Consider the following 13664-nt stretch of genomic DNA (forward strand, 5'->3'; position numbering starts at 1 on the left):
GCGCCTCCGAACATATTTTTCGGATCAATCATAAATGTTTGATTACATCATCGTTCTGCCTCTAAGCATCCTCCCCTCCACCACCACAAATTGATAAAGGGCTGCATAAAAGGGGGAGAGAGTGGGGTGTTACAGAAGTCGACAAAGCTTTTACCAAGAGATCACTTTAAAAATGATTTATCATCCAAAGCCAAGAGTGGAATCTTTACAACAGAATCAGTAGCAATGTTATATTGTGCAGAACATCAGCATAGGGGAGAGGGTAATTAGGGTAATTATTTAACCTTTATTTAACCAGGCAAGTCAGTTAAGAACAAATTCTTATTTACAATGACAGCCTACCTGGGAACAGTGGGTTAACTGCCTTGTTCAGGGGGCAGAACGACAGATGTTCACCTTGTCAGCTCGGGGATTCGATCTAGCAACCTTTTGGTTACTGGCCCAACGCTCTAACCACTAGGCTACCTGCCGCCCCAGGTACATTGCATTACAACACAAATTAATACTTGCTTGAAGGACATATACAGTAGGAGACAAGGAAATATACAGTAGGCGACAAGGACATATACAGTAGGCGACAAGGACATACAAGTACTTGCAAGAAGAAAAAAGGAGAAACATTATGCTGACCATAAAAGGTTTATTTATTTGATTGTTTTATTCAATTTGAAAACAAAATACTGCTTTATTTTAAGGCAAAAAATTATACAATGCATAACATTGATAATCCAAAAAATATAGTACTGGCTAACAACGATATAGGGCAAAACGTACATGAATTTTGAACTTGAATACTGCATTCAGTATGTCTCTTACAGAAAATTAATAAAAAAGGGAAGATAATGGAAGTGAGTTATTTCAAGCCGCATTATTTCAGACACCTAATGTGTTTTAAATTAAAACAAATACATAGTATCGTCCCAAATGGCACCCTATTCCCTATCTACTGCACTACTTTTGATCAGAGGCTTATGTAGTGCACTACATAGGGAGCCATTTGGGACACAGCCTAGATTAGTCATTGTTAGTGTCACCCCTGTGACTCCATATAATACCATTATTTCCCTTTAGATTCTTGCCCACCACGGGCTCTACAAGTGTTTTGTCAGTGCCCACTGTAAATACACAATACTTCTACTCGATGGCATCCCATTGCGCGATGTCAAGCCAATGGAACGATAAGATAGCACAGAGACACTGTCACTCAGGTTTAACCCCACTTAGCTGCCCTAAAAGCAGCTACAAATTCATCCTCCTTGTCTAGAAAATATCTAGTACAAAACATAACTTGTTAGGCTTTTATTTGATCTTTCATCTTATATTCCCATAAAAATCATTACACCACATCACAAGTCCAATGTTCATTCTAGTTCCCTAACGTTTAGTGTCAAGTCAAGTGAGAATAGGGCAACAATGTCTTCTGCTCCACATAAGTTCACTAACCAAATTAAATACAATTTACGGCAAGGTTTCATTCGATCAAAAGGGGAACTATACTGCACCAAACTGGTGGACAACATAGAAGCAGAATAAACATAGAGAGGGCAGCTTTTTTTAGTATACATGTCATCTATTTTCATACTAGCTTGATTTTTGTTTCATGGACAAAGTGTAGAGATCTGGCAACCAAACTAGGTTAAAACTCCACAGCAATTCATTTGTTACACCAATAATCATTCATGCCATTTGAAATAAACAATCCGTTTGGAGAGGTGATATTCTGTACTCAAGTCTGGTTGAGGCCCAGTTGAGTGTCCTGACTCCAGTCCAAGGTGATACAAGAACAGTCTAAATTTACATTACAAATGACTCATGCTGGTGCACGCAAATTCAACATGAATTTAATAGGTGCCCTAACGTCATTAAAAAAAACACACAGCATTGACATTGCCGCTATATTATCGCTGTCCAAGTGACACACTTATTGAACTCATTAACTTTCTATAATTCAGCAGAGTCACACACCTACATACAGGTGAAACCCAATACCACAGGCATTTAGATATTCAGGAATTACTGTTTCGTGAGCGAATTAGAACAGACGGTGTTAAACTATTAGTCTTTCGTGTGTTTTGTTTTCGATCATAGAAAGCGTAGGTTATATCCTGCCTAGTGGTACACGCGGTCAAAACTCAACAGCGCACGACGGAAAGAAATGTGACTGCTCAGCTTCAATGTGGATCCTAAAAGCTTATAAATAAGTGTTTTTTTAGTGTTACAGTAATATAGGCCTACTTCTATGCTATAGCCTACGCTATTATATTTGGTTATTTTACATAAAATACTAGTTAAATCATTAGGCCTATGTGATATTGCAAGACATAGGCTACACTCAGACAAGGTGAGTTCATTACAAGGGTTTTGAGGACAGTAGTTTTAGTAACCACCTCTAGTTTTCTGTCTGTTCTTGTTATGTTTTGGCCCGCTCGAAGTGAGCGCAGAGCGTGTTGGACCAGGAAAGAACACGCCACCTAGCCCGTTCTCAATACCCGCCCTATTTTTTGCCACTTGTTGCCGCAGTTCGGCAGCGCACTAAGCGAGTTGGTTACCTTTAGGCTGATATACATATTTATTTGGTTTTTCATGGAATTTCTGCGGTAATTAAATTTGAAATATTTAGTATTTATCAGATGTAACTTTACAGAAATATTTTTTACCAGCTATGTGTATTCTCAAATTGAAAAGAGCGCTGCTCCCTCGCGCTCCAGCAGCACTACCTATTGGGCCCTGGTCAAAAGCAATGCACTAGATAGGGAATATGGCGCCATTTAGGACACCAGGTCTGGGACCAGGCTACAGGAGGAGACACCAGGTCTGGGACCAGGCTACAGGAGGAGACACCAGGTCTGGGACCAGGCTACAGGAGGAGACACCAGGTCTGGGACCAGGCTACAGGAGGAGACACCAGGTCTGGGACCAGGCTACAGGAGGAGACACCAGGTCTGGGACCAGGCTACAGGAGGAGACACCAGGTCTGGGACCAGGCTACAGGAGGAGACACCAGATCTGGGACCAGGCTACAGGAGGAGACACCAGGTCTGGGACCAGGCTACAGGAGGAGACACCAGATCTGGGACCAGGCTACAGGAGGAGACACCAGATCTGGGACCAGGCTACAGGAGGAGACACTATGACAAACAGGGCCTGCTGCACACCCTATGACACCTAGTTAGTCCAGCGTCTGTTACAGTGATTGGATGAGCTGCAGGAATGCTAAACGTTCACTAGGTGGCAGCGTCAGGCCGTTATCAGAGCACTGGATCAACAGAATGGCTTCCCATAGAGTTCTTTGACCTTTCGTCATTCCTTTGAAAGTCACAATATTTAGTTTTTCCAGTATCAAACAAACGAAAGCAATAGATTAAGCGAACATATTTCCCTTTCCATAAAACATGTAGCCTACGGCCGTTACTGTTTACGTGATGCACACATCTGGAATAGATTAACAGAAAATACTTTCAATACTTTTAACAATAACCCAAGCCTCAATGTGAACCTGGAAGCATTTAAAATGCCAACTCTCGTTCAGACACATAACACGTGGTAGGTGACATGCTCAACAACGTGGCATACACTCTAAAGAGATGCCTGGTTTACATCAACCTCAGTGCCAGTCTATTTGTGCCATCATGCTAACCCCTTGGCTTGATAGGGACAGCAATGGAATAGGCAAGAGAACAACCAGATCTGGGACCAGGCTACAGGAGGAGCCACCAGATCTGGGACCAGGCTACAGGAGGAGCCACCAGGTCTGGGACCAGGCTACAGGAGGAGACACCAGGTCTGGGACCAGGCTACAGGAGGAGACACCAGGTCTGGGACCAGGCTACAGGAGGAGACACCAGGTCTGGGACCAGGCTACAGGAGGAGACACCAGGTCTGGGACCAGGCTACAGGAGGAGACACCAGGTCTGGGACCAGGCTACAGGAGGAGACACCAGGTCTGGGACCAGGCTACAGGAGGAGACACCAGGTCTGGGACCAGGCTACAGGAGGAGACACCAGGTCTGGGACCAGGCTACAGGAGGAGACACCAGATCTGGGACCAGGCTACAGGAGGAGACACCAGATCTGGGACCAGGCTACAGGAGGAGACACCAGATCTGGGACCAGGCTACAGGAGGAGACACCAGGTCTGGGACCAGGCTACAGGAGGAGACACCAGGTCTGGGACCAGGCTACAGGAGGAGACACCAGGTCTGGGACCAGGCTACAGGAGGAGACACCAGGTCTGGGACCAGGCTACAGGAGGAGACACCAAGTCTGGGACCAGGCTACAGGAGGAGACACCAGGTCTGGGACCAGGCTACAGGAGGAGACACCAGGTCTGGGACCAGGCTACAGGAGGAGACACCAGGTCTGGGACCAGGCTACAGGAGGAGACACCAGGTCTGGGACCAGGCTACAGGAGGAGACACCAGGTCTGGGACCAGGCTACAGGAGGAGACACCAGGTCTGGGACCAGGCTACAGGAGGAGACACCAGATCTGGGACCAGGCTACTATGTTCACAGCACATCACTGATTGAACATCCACCTTGTCATTGTGACCAGTTTGAATCACCTCCCAACGCCAGGAGCCCAAACGTTACCTTCACACATATACAGCTACTGCACCTGGAAGTATTTTTGCTACATTATAGAGACGGTTTTACGACAGGGGGGACAAAACATAAAAAAACAGAAATATGAAAACAAAAACACATAGCTAATATGCATCTGTATAAACAGACTAAATCAAAACACAGTGAGTGAGTTCTCAGCCACGCTCCCCCAAAACAGATCAGCCACTCAGTTACAAAGGTCCTCCGAGTGACTGAACACAACATGGTCTTCCCCCCAAAAAACTCCCTGTGAGAACACGAGACTAATGAGCCGGGTAGAGTGAGTCCAGGGCTCAAACTCTGCCTAGAAACTCTACAAATAAATCTCTCCCCTCTTGACGGATATAAAATTGCCCTTATATTTGGAAATAAAAACGCTTTTTAACCGCCAAGTCCTTCTGTCTGAGGAGCTCCGCTCAGCAGTAGGACGGCCATGTTTATTGTGAAGCCTACATCTTTCTTTGTTATTCAACGACAAAGTTAACTCGTCATGTCATGAGCGTTATCCCTGTGGCAAGAGAACAAAGTACTTTTAGCATTTGGGTTAATTAAGCAACTATGATAAATCACAAAATACACAGGGGGGGGGAGAAAATGAATAATTATAATTCTAATCATATGAACAACTATAAATTGGAAACGTGGCTTACTTTTCTTTCCTAGTTCGTTTCTTCCTCTCTTTTTTTTTTGTTGCCTTCAGCAAAGTTCAGTCCCAGATTTTGCTCTTAAAAAAAATGCTTTGAGGAGAAAGTTAGTGTGTTAAAAGTGCCTCCTCAGTTGTGGCTGGAAGCGCATGTAGAGGAACGTAACGGCTGCAGCAGCTCCCAGGACAGCCACAAGTATTCCCAAGGAGGAGACAGAAGAGTCAGCGTCAGGCCTGGAACTGGTGGGAACATTCATGACCATGGTGGGCTGTTGGGACAGAGAGAGAGAAATCTTCAGGGGCAACAAAATAACACATCTTATACCATATCTGAGTTGTGTTCAGTGCTAGGCTATAGTATATCTGAATGTGTCCAATAAGAAATACTTATTTTTGTTATCAGTTGCAAAACACTTTGCTACAATGTGCCCTAGTGAACATGACCCGCCCTGCCCCAAGACAGCTGATTGAGAAGTCCCAGATGAGTGATAAAAGAGCCTGCGGTTGTCCCACACACCCTCTGCTGTACACGTAGCTGCACGTCCTCTCCTGCTGACGTGAAGAGCTCCACCGCTGCACTGTGTGACAGGTTCTCCAGCTTGTGGCCGTTAATCTACATAACACAGAGGAAAATAACATCATGGAGCTTGATACATTTGCGAGGACTATAATTGACAGTACCATGATCATTTAGGATATCCCTTGCAGAGAAAAGGCTCATGTAATTAAAGCCACAATTTCTACAGTAGATAGCTGGAATCTCAAGCCTAATACAAATTTCCCAGATAAACGATTGATTGGTCGATTCAAACATCACATTTTACATTCCCCCTTCTTACCCTCTGCTCCCTAATCTAGTCCACCAGTCGGCTCTCTAGCAATTGAGCCGGTGGGGACGAGATTATCTTCTCTAAACCTAAAAAAAATAAATAAGTGAAAGTCAATGTTTACCGCCAATATCTTGTCTCCCTCTTGTAATCTTCCATCCAGGGCTGCAGCGCCATTCTCTTTGATTTTAGCCACATAGATCCCACTGTCATTCAGGACATACTGCTGGTCCAGACCACCAACGATGTTAAACCCCAGACCTGGAGGGAAAGGGGCCGTGAGAGAGAGAGGGGGTGGGGAGGGGTGTTGGGGGGGAATAGGGGCCGTGAGAGAGGGAGGTGGAGAGGGGGTGGGGGAGAGAGAGAGAGGGGGAGGGAAAGGGGCCGAGAGAGAGGTGGGGAGGGGGTGGGGGAGAGAGAGAGAGAGGGGGAGGGAAAGGGGCCGTGAGAGAGAGGTGGGGAGGGGGTGGGGGAGAGAGAGAGAGAGGGGGAGGGAAAGGGGCCGTGAGAGAGAGGTGGGGAGGGGGTGGGGGAGAGAGAGAGTGAACAGGAAATGAAAGTGAAAGTTCTCAGGTGAGATACTTAGTATGGAGTTCTCATTACATGGACATTTGTTGACTGACAGCATCACTACTCTGGATGGTTCTGACTTAGAATATGTGGACATATACTCCTAGGTGTTGTTGTAAATGAGAACTTGTTCTCAACTAGCCTACCTGGTTAAATAAAGGTGAAATAAATAAATAAACTGATTTACTGTTTGGATATTCAAAGAGGAAAAGACCATAGAGAAATATAAAGTGTTCTATCTCTATGGAGTAAGTTATGTAACTATGGTAGCGCAGCAAGTATTAGTTGGAGACAGGTCAGGAGAGGTGTGGACTGAAGGAGAAGTTTGCTGATTAGAATGTTATGTATGTGGGACAAGGTACAAGCAGAACCATTCCAGAAGTAGCCTATAAATTCCCTTCCACGCGGTCAGTCTTGTCATAAAATAATATTGCAGGTGCGGTAGAGCGGTCAACTTCTCACACAAAAAAAATGAAAAAAATGGAAAAGCCATGGAAACGCTAGTTTAACTCAACTCGTCTTGTAATTACCAGCCCCGTCGCAGTTCCCAATGTCTTGCTACCAGACAAAACTAAACAACTTCTTTGCTCGCTTTGAGGACAATACAGTGCCACCAACATGGCCCGCTACCAAAACCTGCGGACTCTCCTTCACCGCAGCCAACGTGAGTAAAACATTTAAACGTGTTAACCCTCGCAAGGCTGCCGGCCCAGACGGCATCCCTAGCCGCCACCTCAGAGCATGCGCAGACCAGTTGGCTGGTGTGTTTACAGACATATTCAATCAATCCTTATCCCAGTCTGCTGTTCCCACATGCTTCAAGAGGGCCACCATTGTTCCTGTACCCAAGAAAGCAAAGGTAACTGAACTAAATGACTATCGCCCCGTAGCACTCACTTCAGTCATCATGAAGTGCTTTGAGAGACTAGTCAAGGACCATATCACCTCCACCCTACCCGACACCCTAGACCCACTCCAATTTGCTTCCCGCCCCAATAGGTCCACAGACGACGCAGTCACACTGCCCTAACCCATCTGGACAAGAGATCCAGATGGGATCCGCTGATCCTCAACAGTGGGACCCCACAAGGGTGCGCTCAGCCCTCTTCTGTACTCCCTGTTCACCCGCGACTGCGTGGCCATGCACGCCTCCAACTCAATCATCAAGTTTGCAGACGACACTACAGTGGTGGGCTTGAATACCAACAACGACGAGACGGCCTACAGGGAGGAGGTGAGGGCACTCGGAGTGTGGTGTCAGGAAAATAACCTCTCACTCAACGTCAACAAAACAAAGGAGATAATCGTGGACTTCCGGACACAGCAGAGGGAGCACCCCCCTATCCACATCGACAGGACAGTAGTGGAGAAGGTGGAAAGCTTTAAGTTCCTCGACGTACACATCAAAGACAAACTACAACGGTCCACCCACACAGACAGCGTTGTGCTCTTCAACCTCAGGAGGCTGAAGAAATTTGGCTTGTCACCAAAAACACAAGCTTTTACAGATGCACAATCGAGAGCATCCTGTCGGGCTGTATCACCGCCTGGTACGGCAACTGCTCCGCCCACAACCGCAAGGCTCTCCAGAGGGTAGTGAGGTCTGCACAACGCATCACTGGGGGCTAATTACCTGCCCTCCAGGACACCTACACCACCCGATGTCACAGGAAGGCCAAAAAGATCATCAAGGACAACAACCACCTGAGCCACTGCCTGTTCACCCCGCTATCATCCAGAAGGCGAGGTCAGTACAGGTGCATCAAAGCTGGGACAGAGAGACTGAAAAACAGCTTCTATCTCAAGGCCATCGGACTGTTAAACAGCCATCCCTAACATTGAGTGACTGCTGCCAACATACTGACTCAAATCTCTAGCCACATTAATAATTAAAAATTGGATGTAATAAATGTATCACTAGTCACTTTAAACAATGCACTTTATATAATGTTTACATACCCTACATTACTCATCTCATATGTATTCACTGTACTCTATACCATCTACTGCATCCTGCCTATGCCGTTCGGCATAGCTCATCCATATATTTATTAGAGGTTGACCGATTAATCGGAATGGCCGACTAATTAGGGTTTTCATAACAATCGGAAATCGGTAATTTTGGACGCTGATTTTTTAAATTTACATTTTACATTTACATTTACATTTAAGTCATTTAGCAGACGCTCTTATCCAGAGCGACTTACAAGTACATACATTCATACTTTTTTGTTGTACTGGCCCCCCGTGGGAATCGAACCCACAACCCTGGCGTTGCAAGCGCCATGCTCTACCAACTGAGCCACACGGGGCCCCTTTGGACGCTGATTTTTTAAATATTTTTATACACCTTTATTTAACTAGGCAAGTCAGTTAAGAACACATTCTTATTTTCAATGACTAGGAACGGTGGGTTAACTGCCTTGTTCAGGGGCAGAACGACAGATATGTACCTTGTCAGCTCGGGGATTTGAACTTGCAACCTTACAGTTAACTAGTCCAACGCTCTAACCACCTGCCTCACGAGGAGCCCGCCTGTCACGCGAATGCAGTAAGAAGCCAAGGTAAGTTGCTAGCTAGCATTGAACTTATCTTATAAAAAACAATCAATCATAATCACTAGTTAACTACACATGGTTGATGATATTACTAGTTTATCTAGCGTGTCCTGCGTTGCATATAATCGATGCATTCGCGAAAAAGGACTGTCGTTGCTCCAACGTGTACCTAAACATCAACATCAATGCCTTTCTTAAAACCAATACACAGAAGTATATATTTTTAAACGTGCATATTTAGCTAAAATAATTCCAGGTTAGCAGGCAATATTAACCAGGTGAAATTGTGTCACTTCTCTTGCGTTCATTGCACGCAGAGTCAGGGTATATGCAACAGTTTGGGCCGCCTGGCTCATTGTGAACTAATTTGCCAGAATTTTACGTAATTATGACATAACATTGAAGGTTGTGCAATGTAACAGGAATATTTAGACTGATGGATGCCACCCGTTAGATCAAATACGGAACGGTTCCGTATTTCACTGAAAGAATAAATTTTTTGTTTTCGAGATGATCGTTTCCGGATTCGACCATATTAATGACCTAAGGCTCGTGTTTCTGTGTGTTATTATGTTATAATTAAGTCTATGATTTGATAGAGCAGTCTGACTGAGCGATGGTAGGCAGCAGCAGGCTCGTAAGCATTCATTCAAACAGCACTTTCCTGCGTTTTGCCAGCAGCTCTGCTGTTTATGAATTCAAGCCTATCAACTCCCGGGATTAGGCTGGTGTGACCGATGTGAAATGGTAGCTAGTTAGCGGGGTTCGCGCTAATAGCGTTTCAAACGTCACTCGCTCTGAGACTTGGAGTAGTTGTTCCCCTTGCTCTGCATGGGTAACGCTGCTTCGAGGGTGGCTGTTGTCGTTGTTTTCCTGGTTCGAGCCCAGGTAGGGGCGAGGAGAGGGATGGAAGCTATACTGTTACTGGCAATACTAAAGTGCCTATAAGAACATCCAATAGTCAAAGATATATGAAATACAAATCGTATAGAGAGAAATAGTCCTATAATTCCTATAATAACTACAACCTAAAACTTCTTACCTGGGAATATTGAAGACTCATGTTAAAAAGAACCACCAGCTTTCATATGTTCTCATGTTCTGAGCAAGGAACTTAAACGTTAGCTTTTTTACATGGCACATATTGCACTTTTACTTTCTTCTCCAACACTTTGTTTTTGCATTATTTAAACCAAATTGAACATGTTTCATTATTTATTTGAGGCTAAATTTATTTATGTATTATATTAAGTTAAAATAAGTGTTCATTCAGTATTGCTGTAATTGTCATTATTACAATTATTTTTTATTATTAATAATCGGTATTGGCGTTGAAAAATCATAATCGGTCAACCTCTAATATTTATATGTACATATTCTTATTCATTCATTTACACTTGTGTGAATAAGGTAGTTGTGAAATTGTTAGATATTACTTGTTAGATATTATTATTATATTACTGCATGGTCGGAACTAGAAGCACAAGCATTTCGTTACACTCGCATCAACATCTGCTAACCATGTGTATGTGACCAATACATTTAGATTGAGGCGAGCTAGCTAGCTACATAAAGGTATTCTCATTGGAGGTGACTAGAAAAACCTCATTTGTATTTGTCACATGCTTCATAAACAACAAGTGTATACTAACCCGCCCTTCCCAACCACGCAGAGAAAAAGAAAATTAACAAATAATAGCAAAGTCAAACACGTAACAAGTACACAATGAGAAACGATAACTTGGCTATATACACGGGGTACCGAGTCGATGTGCAGGGGTACGATTTAATTGAGGTAAATATGTACAGTACCAGTTAAAAGTTTGGACACACCTACTCATTCAAGGGTTTTTCTTGATTTCTGCAATTTTCTACATTGTAGAATAATAGTGAAGGCATATGAAATAACACATATGGAAACATGTAGTAACCCCCCCCCCCTAAAAAGTGTAAAATCAAAATATATTTTAGATTCTTTAAAGTAGCCATCCTTTGCCTTGATGACAGCTTTGCACTCTTGACATTCTCTCAACCAGCTTCACCTGGAATGCTTTCCCAACAGTCTTGAAGGAGTTCCACATACGCTGAGCACTTGTTGGCTGCTTTTTCCTTCACTTTGCGGTCCAACTCATCCCAAACCATCTCAATTGGGTTGAGGTTGGGTGAATGTGGAGGCCAGGTCATCTGATGCAGCACTCCATCACTCTCCTTCTTTGTCAAATAGCCCTTACACAGCCTGGAGGTGTGTTGGGTTATTGTCCAGTTGAAAAACAAATGATAGTGGGATGGGATATCTCTGCAGAATGCTGTGGTAGACATGCCTGTTAAGTGTCCCTTGAATTCTAAATAAATCACTGACCGTGTCACCAGCAAAGCACCCCAACACCATCACACCTCCGTGCTTCACAGTGGGAACCATAAATGCAGAGATCACCCATTCACCACCTCCGCGTCTCGTAAACACATGGCGGTTGGAACCAAAAATCTCAAATTTGTACTCATCAGACCAAAGGACAGATTTCCACCGGTCTAATGTCCATTGCTCGTGTTTCTTGGCCCAAGCAAGTCTCTTCTTCTTATTGGTGTCCTTTAGTAGTGGTTTCTTTGCAGCAATTCGACCATGAAGGCCTGATTCACACAGTCTCCTCTGAACAGTTGATGTTGAGATGTGTCTGTTACTTTAACTCTGTGAAGCATTTATTTGGGCTGCAATTTCTGAGTCTGGTAACTAATGAACATATCCTCTGCAGCAGATGTAACTCTGGGTCCTCCTTTCCTGTGGCGGTCCTCATGTGAGCCAGTTTCATCATAGCGCTTAATGGTTTTTGCAACTGCACTTCAAGAAACTGTCAAAGTTCTTGAAATGACTGACCATGTCTTAAAATAATTATAGACTGTCATTTCTCTTTGCTTAGTTGAGCTGTTCTTGCCATAATATGGACTTGGTCTTTTACCAAATAGGGCTATCGTCTGTATACCACCCCTACCGTGTCACAACACAACTGATAGTCTCAAACGCATTAAGGAAAGAAATTCCACAAATTAACAAGGCACACCTGTTAATTGAAATGCATTCCAGGTGACTACCTCATGAAGCTGGTTGAGAGAATGTCAAGCTTGCGCAAAGCTGTCATCAAGGCAAAGGGTGGCTACTTTGAAGAATCTCAAATATAAAATATTTTGATTTGTTTAACACTTTTTTGGTTACTACATGATTCAATGTGTTATTTCATAGTTTTGATGTCTTCACTATTATTCTACAATGTAGAAAATAGCCCAAATAAAGAAAAACCCTGGAATGAGGTGTCCAAACTTTTGACTGGTACTGAATATCTGTATTCCCAGTCATGTTAAATCCATAGATTAGGGTCTAATTAATTAATTTCAATTGACTGGTTTCCTTATATGTACTGTAACTATATGTACTCTAAAATCTTTGACATTGTTTGTTGCGTTTATATTTTAGTTCAGTGTAGTTAGCATTGCTAGCTGCTAGCTAGATCCTCATTTGGCTCAGTAGCAAAACCCGATCTCGTGGCGTTCAAATTGAAGCCTATTTGCAATATCCAGATTAGCTACCAAATTGGCATAAATTAAATAGACAGCCAGCTAGCTAACAACAGTTAACTAGCTAGTTAGCTATCCAGGCCATCCGTTTGCAAGCTTGCCAACTAACAGATTTGTCGGAGTTGCGAATGAAAGCTATTTTCTTACCTTGTGGTCCTCTTTTCAACTTTATATCCAGCACGATAGGCGCAGTATACATTGCTGACCCGTTCATGATGTAAGGAATCCGGAGGATAAGCTAAATAGCTGTTTTTGAGGGTAGTTATAAATGTGAAGGTGAACTCATGCAGGAGTACCGTCTCTATTGCCTGCAGTTTCCTGCTCTCTCGTGGAGTAGAACTCCACTTCCCAGACTGCTCTTCAATCTACCGCTCTACTCGTGACCTTTGATTGAACCACCCGTAACTGTTACTATCGTTCAAGAGAAACAGATGGTTCTCAATCTGGGGGTACTAGCTGGGTAGTAGAACCCCTAGGGATGCCTGGCTGTTGTAGCTGTAGAAACCCCATTCATCACCAGTCATATATCAGGTCTCTTTATTCTTAGACAACCCTTATTATTAAAACAATACATTGTCTTTGACAACTCTTATTATGAAAACAATATTTTGTCTTTGACAACCCTTATTATTAAAACAATACTTTTGTCTTTGACAACCCTTATTATAAAAACAATACTTTTGTCTTTGACAACTCTTATTATTAAAACAATACATTGTCTTTGACAACCCTTATTATTAAAACAATACCTTTGTCTTTGACAACCCTTATTATTAAAACAATACTTTGTCTTTGACAACCCTTATTATTAAAACAACACGTTGTCTTTGACAACCCTTATTATTAAAACAATACTTTTGTCTTTGACAACCCTTATTATTAAAACAATACCTTTG

At 43.4% G+C, this 13664-nt stretch overlaps 1 protein-coding gene across 1 annotated transcript; it reads right to left on the reverse strand.

Moving 5' to 3' along the window:
• Positions 1 to 4413: 4413 nt before the first annotated feature.
• On the reverse strand, positions 4414 to 13085 carry LOC120059802 (synaptojanin 2 binding protein). Its single transcript, XM_039008851.1, has 4 exons — positions 12916 to 13085; positions 6198 to 6334; positions 5764 to 5859; positions 4414 to 5515 (listed from the first exon to the last, which is right to left on the reverse strand). The coding sequence occupies exons 1-4, from the start codon at positions 12980 to 12982 to the stop codon at positions 5363 to 5365; spliced, it is 453 nt and encodes a 150-aa protein (XP_038864779.1). The 5' UTR covers positions 12983 to 13085; the 3' UTR covers positions 4414 to 5362.
• Positions 13086 to 13664: the final 579 nt, after the last annotated feature.

The sequence above is a fragment of the Salvelinus namaycush genome, chromosome 15, assembly GCF_016432855.1.
Source record: "Salvelinus namaycush isolate Seneca chromosome 15, SaNama_1.0, whole genome shotgun sequence".
In the NCBI taxonomy this organism is placed as follows: Eukaryota; Metazoa; Chordata; class Actinopteri; order Salmoniformes; family Salmonidae; genus Salvelinus; species Salvelinus namaycush.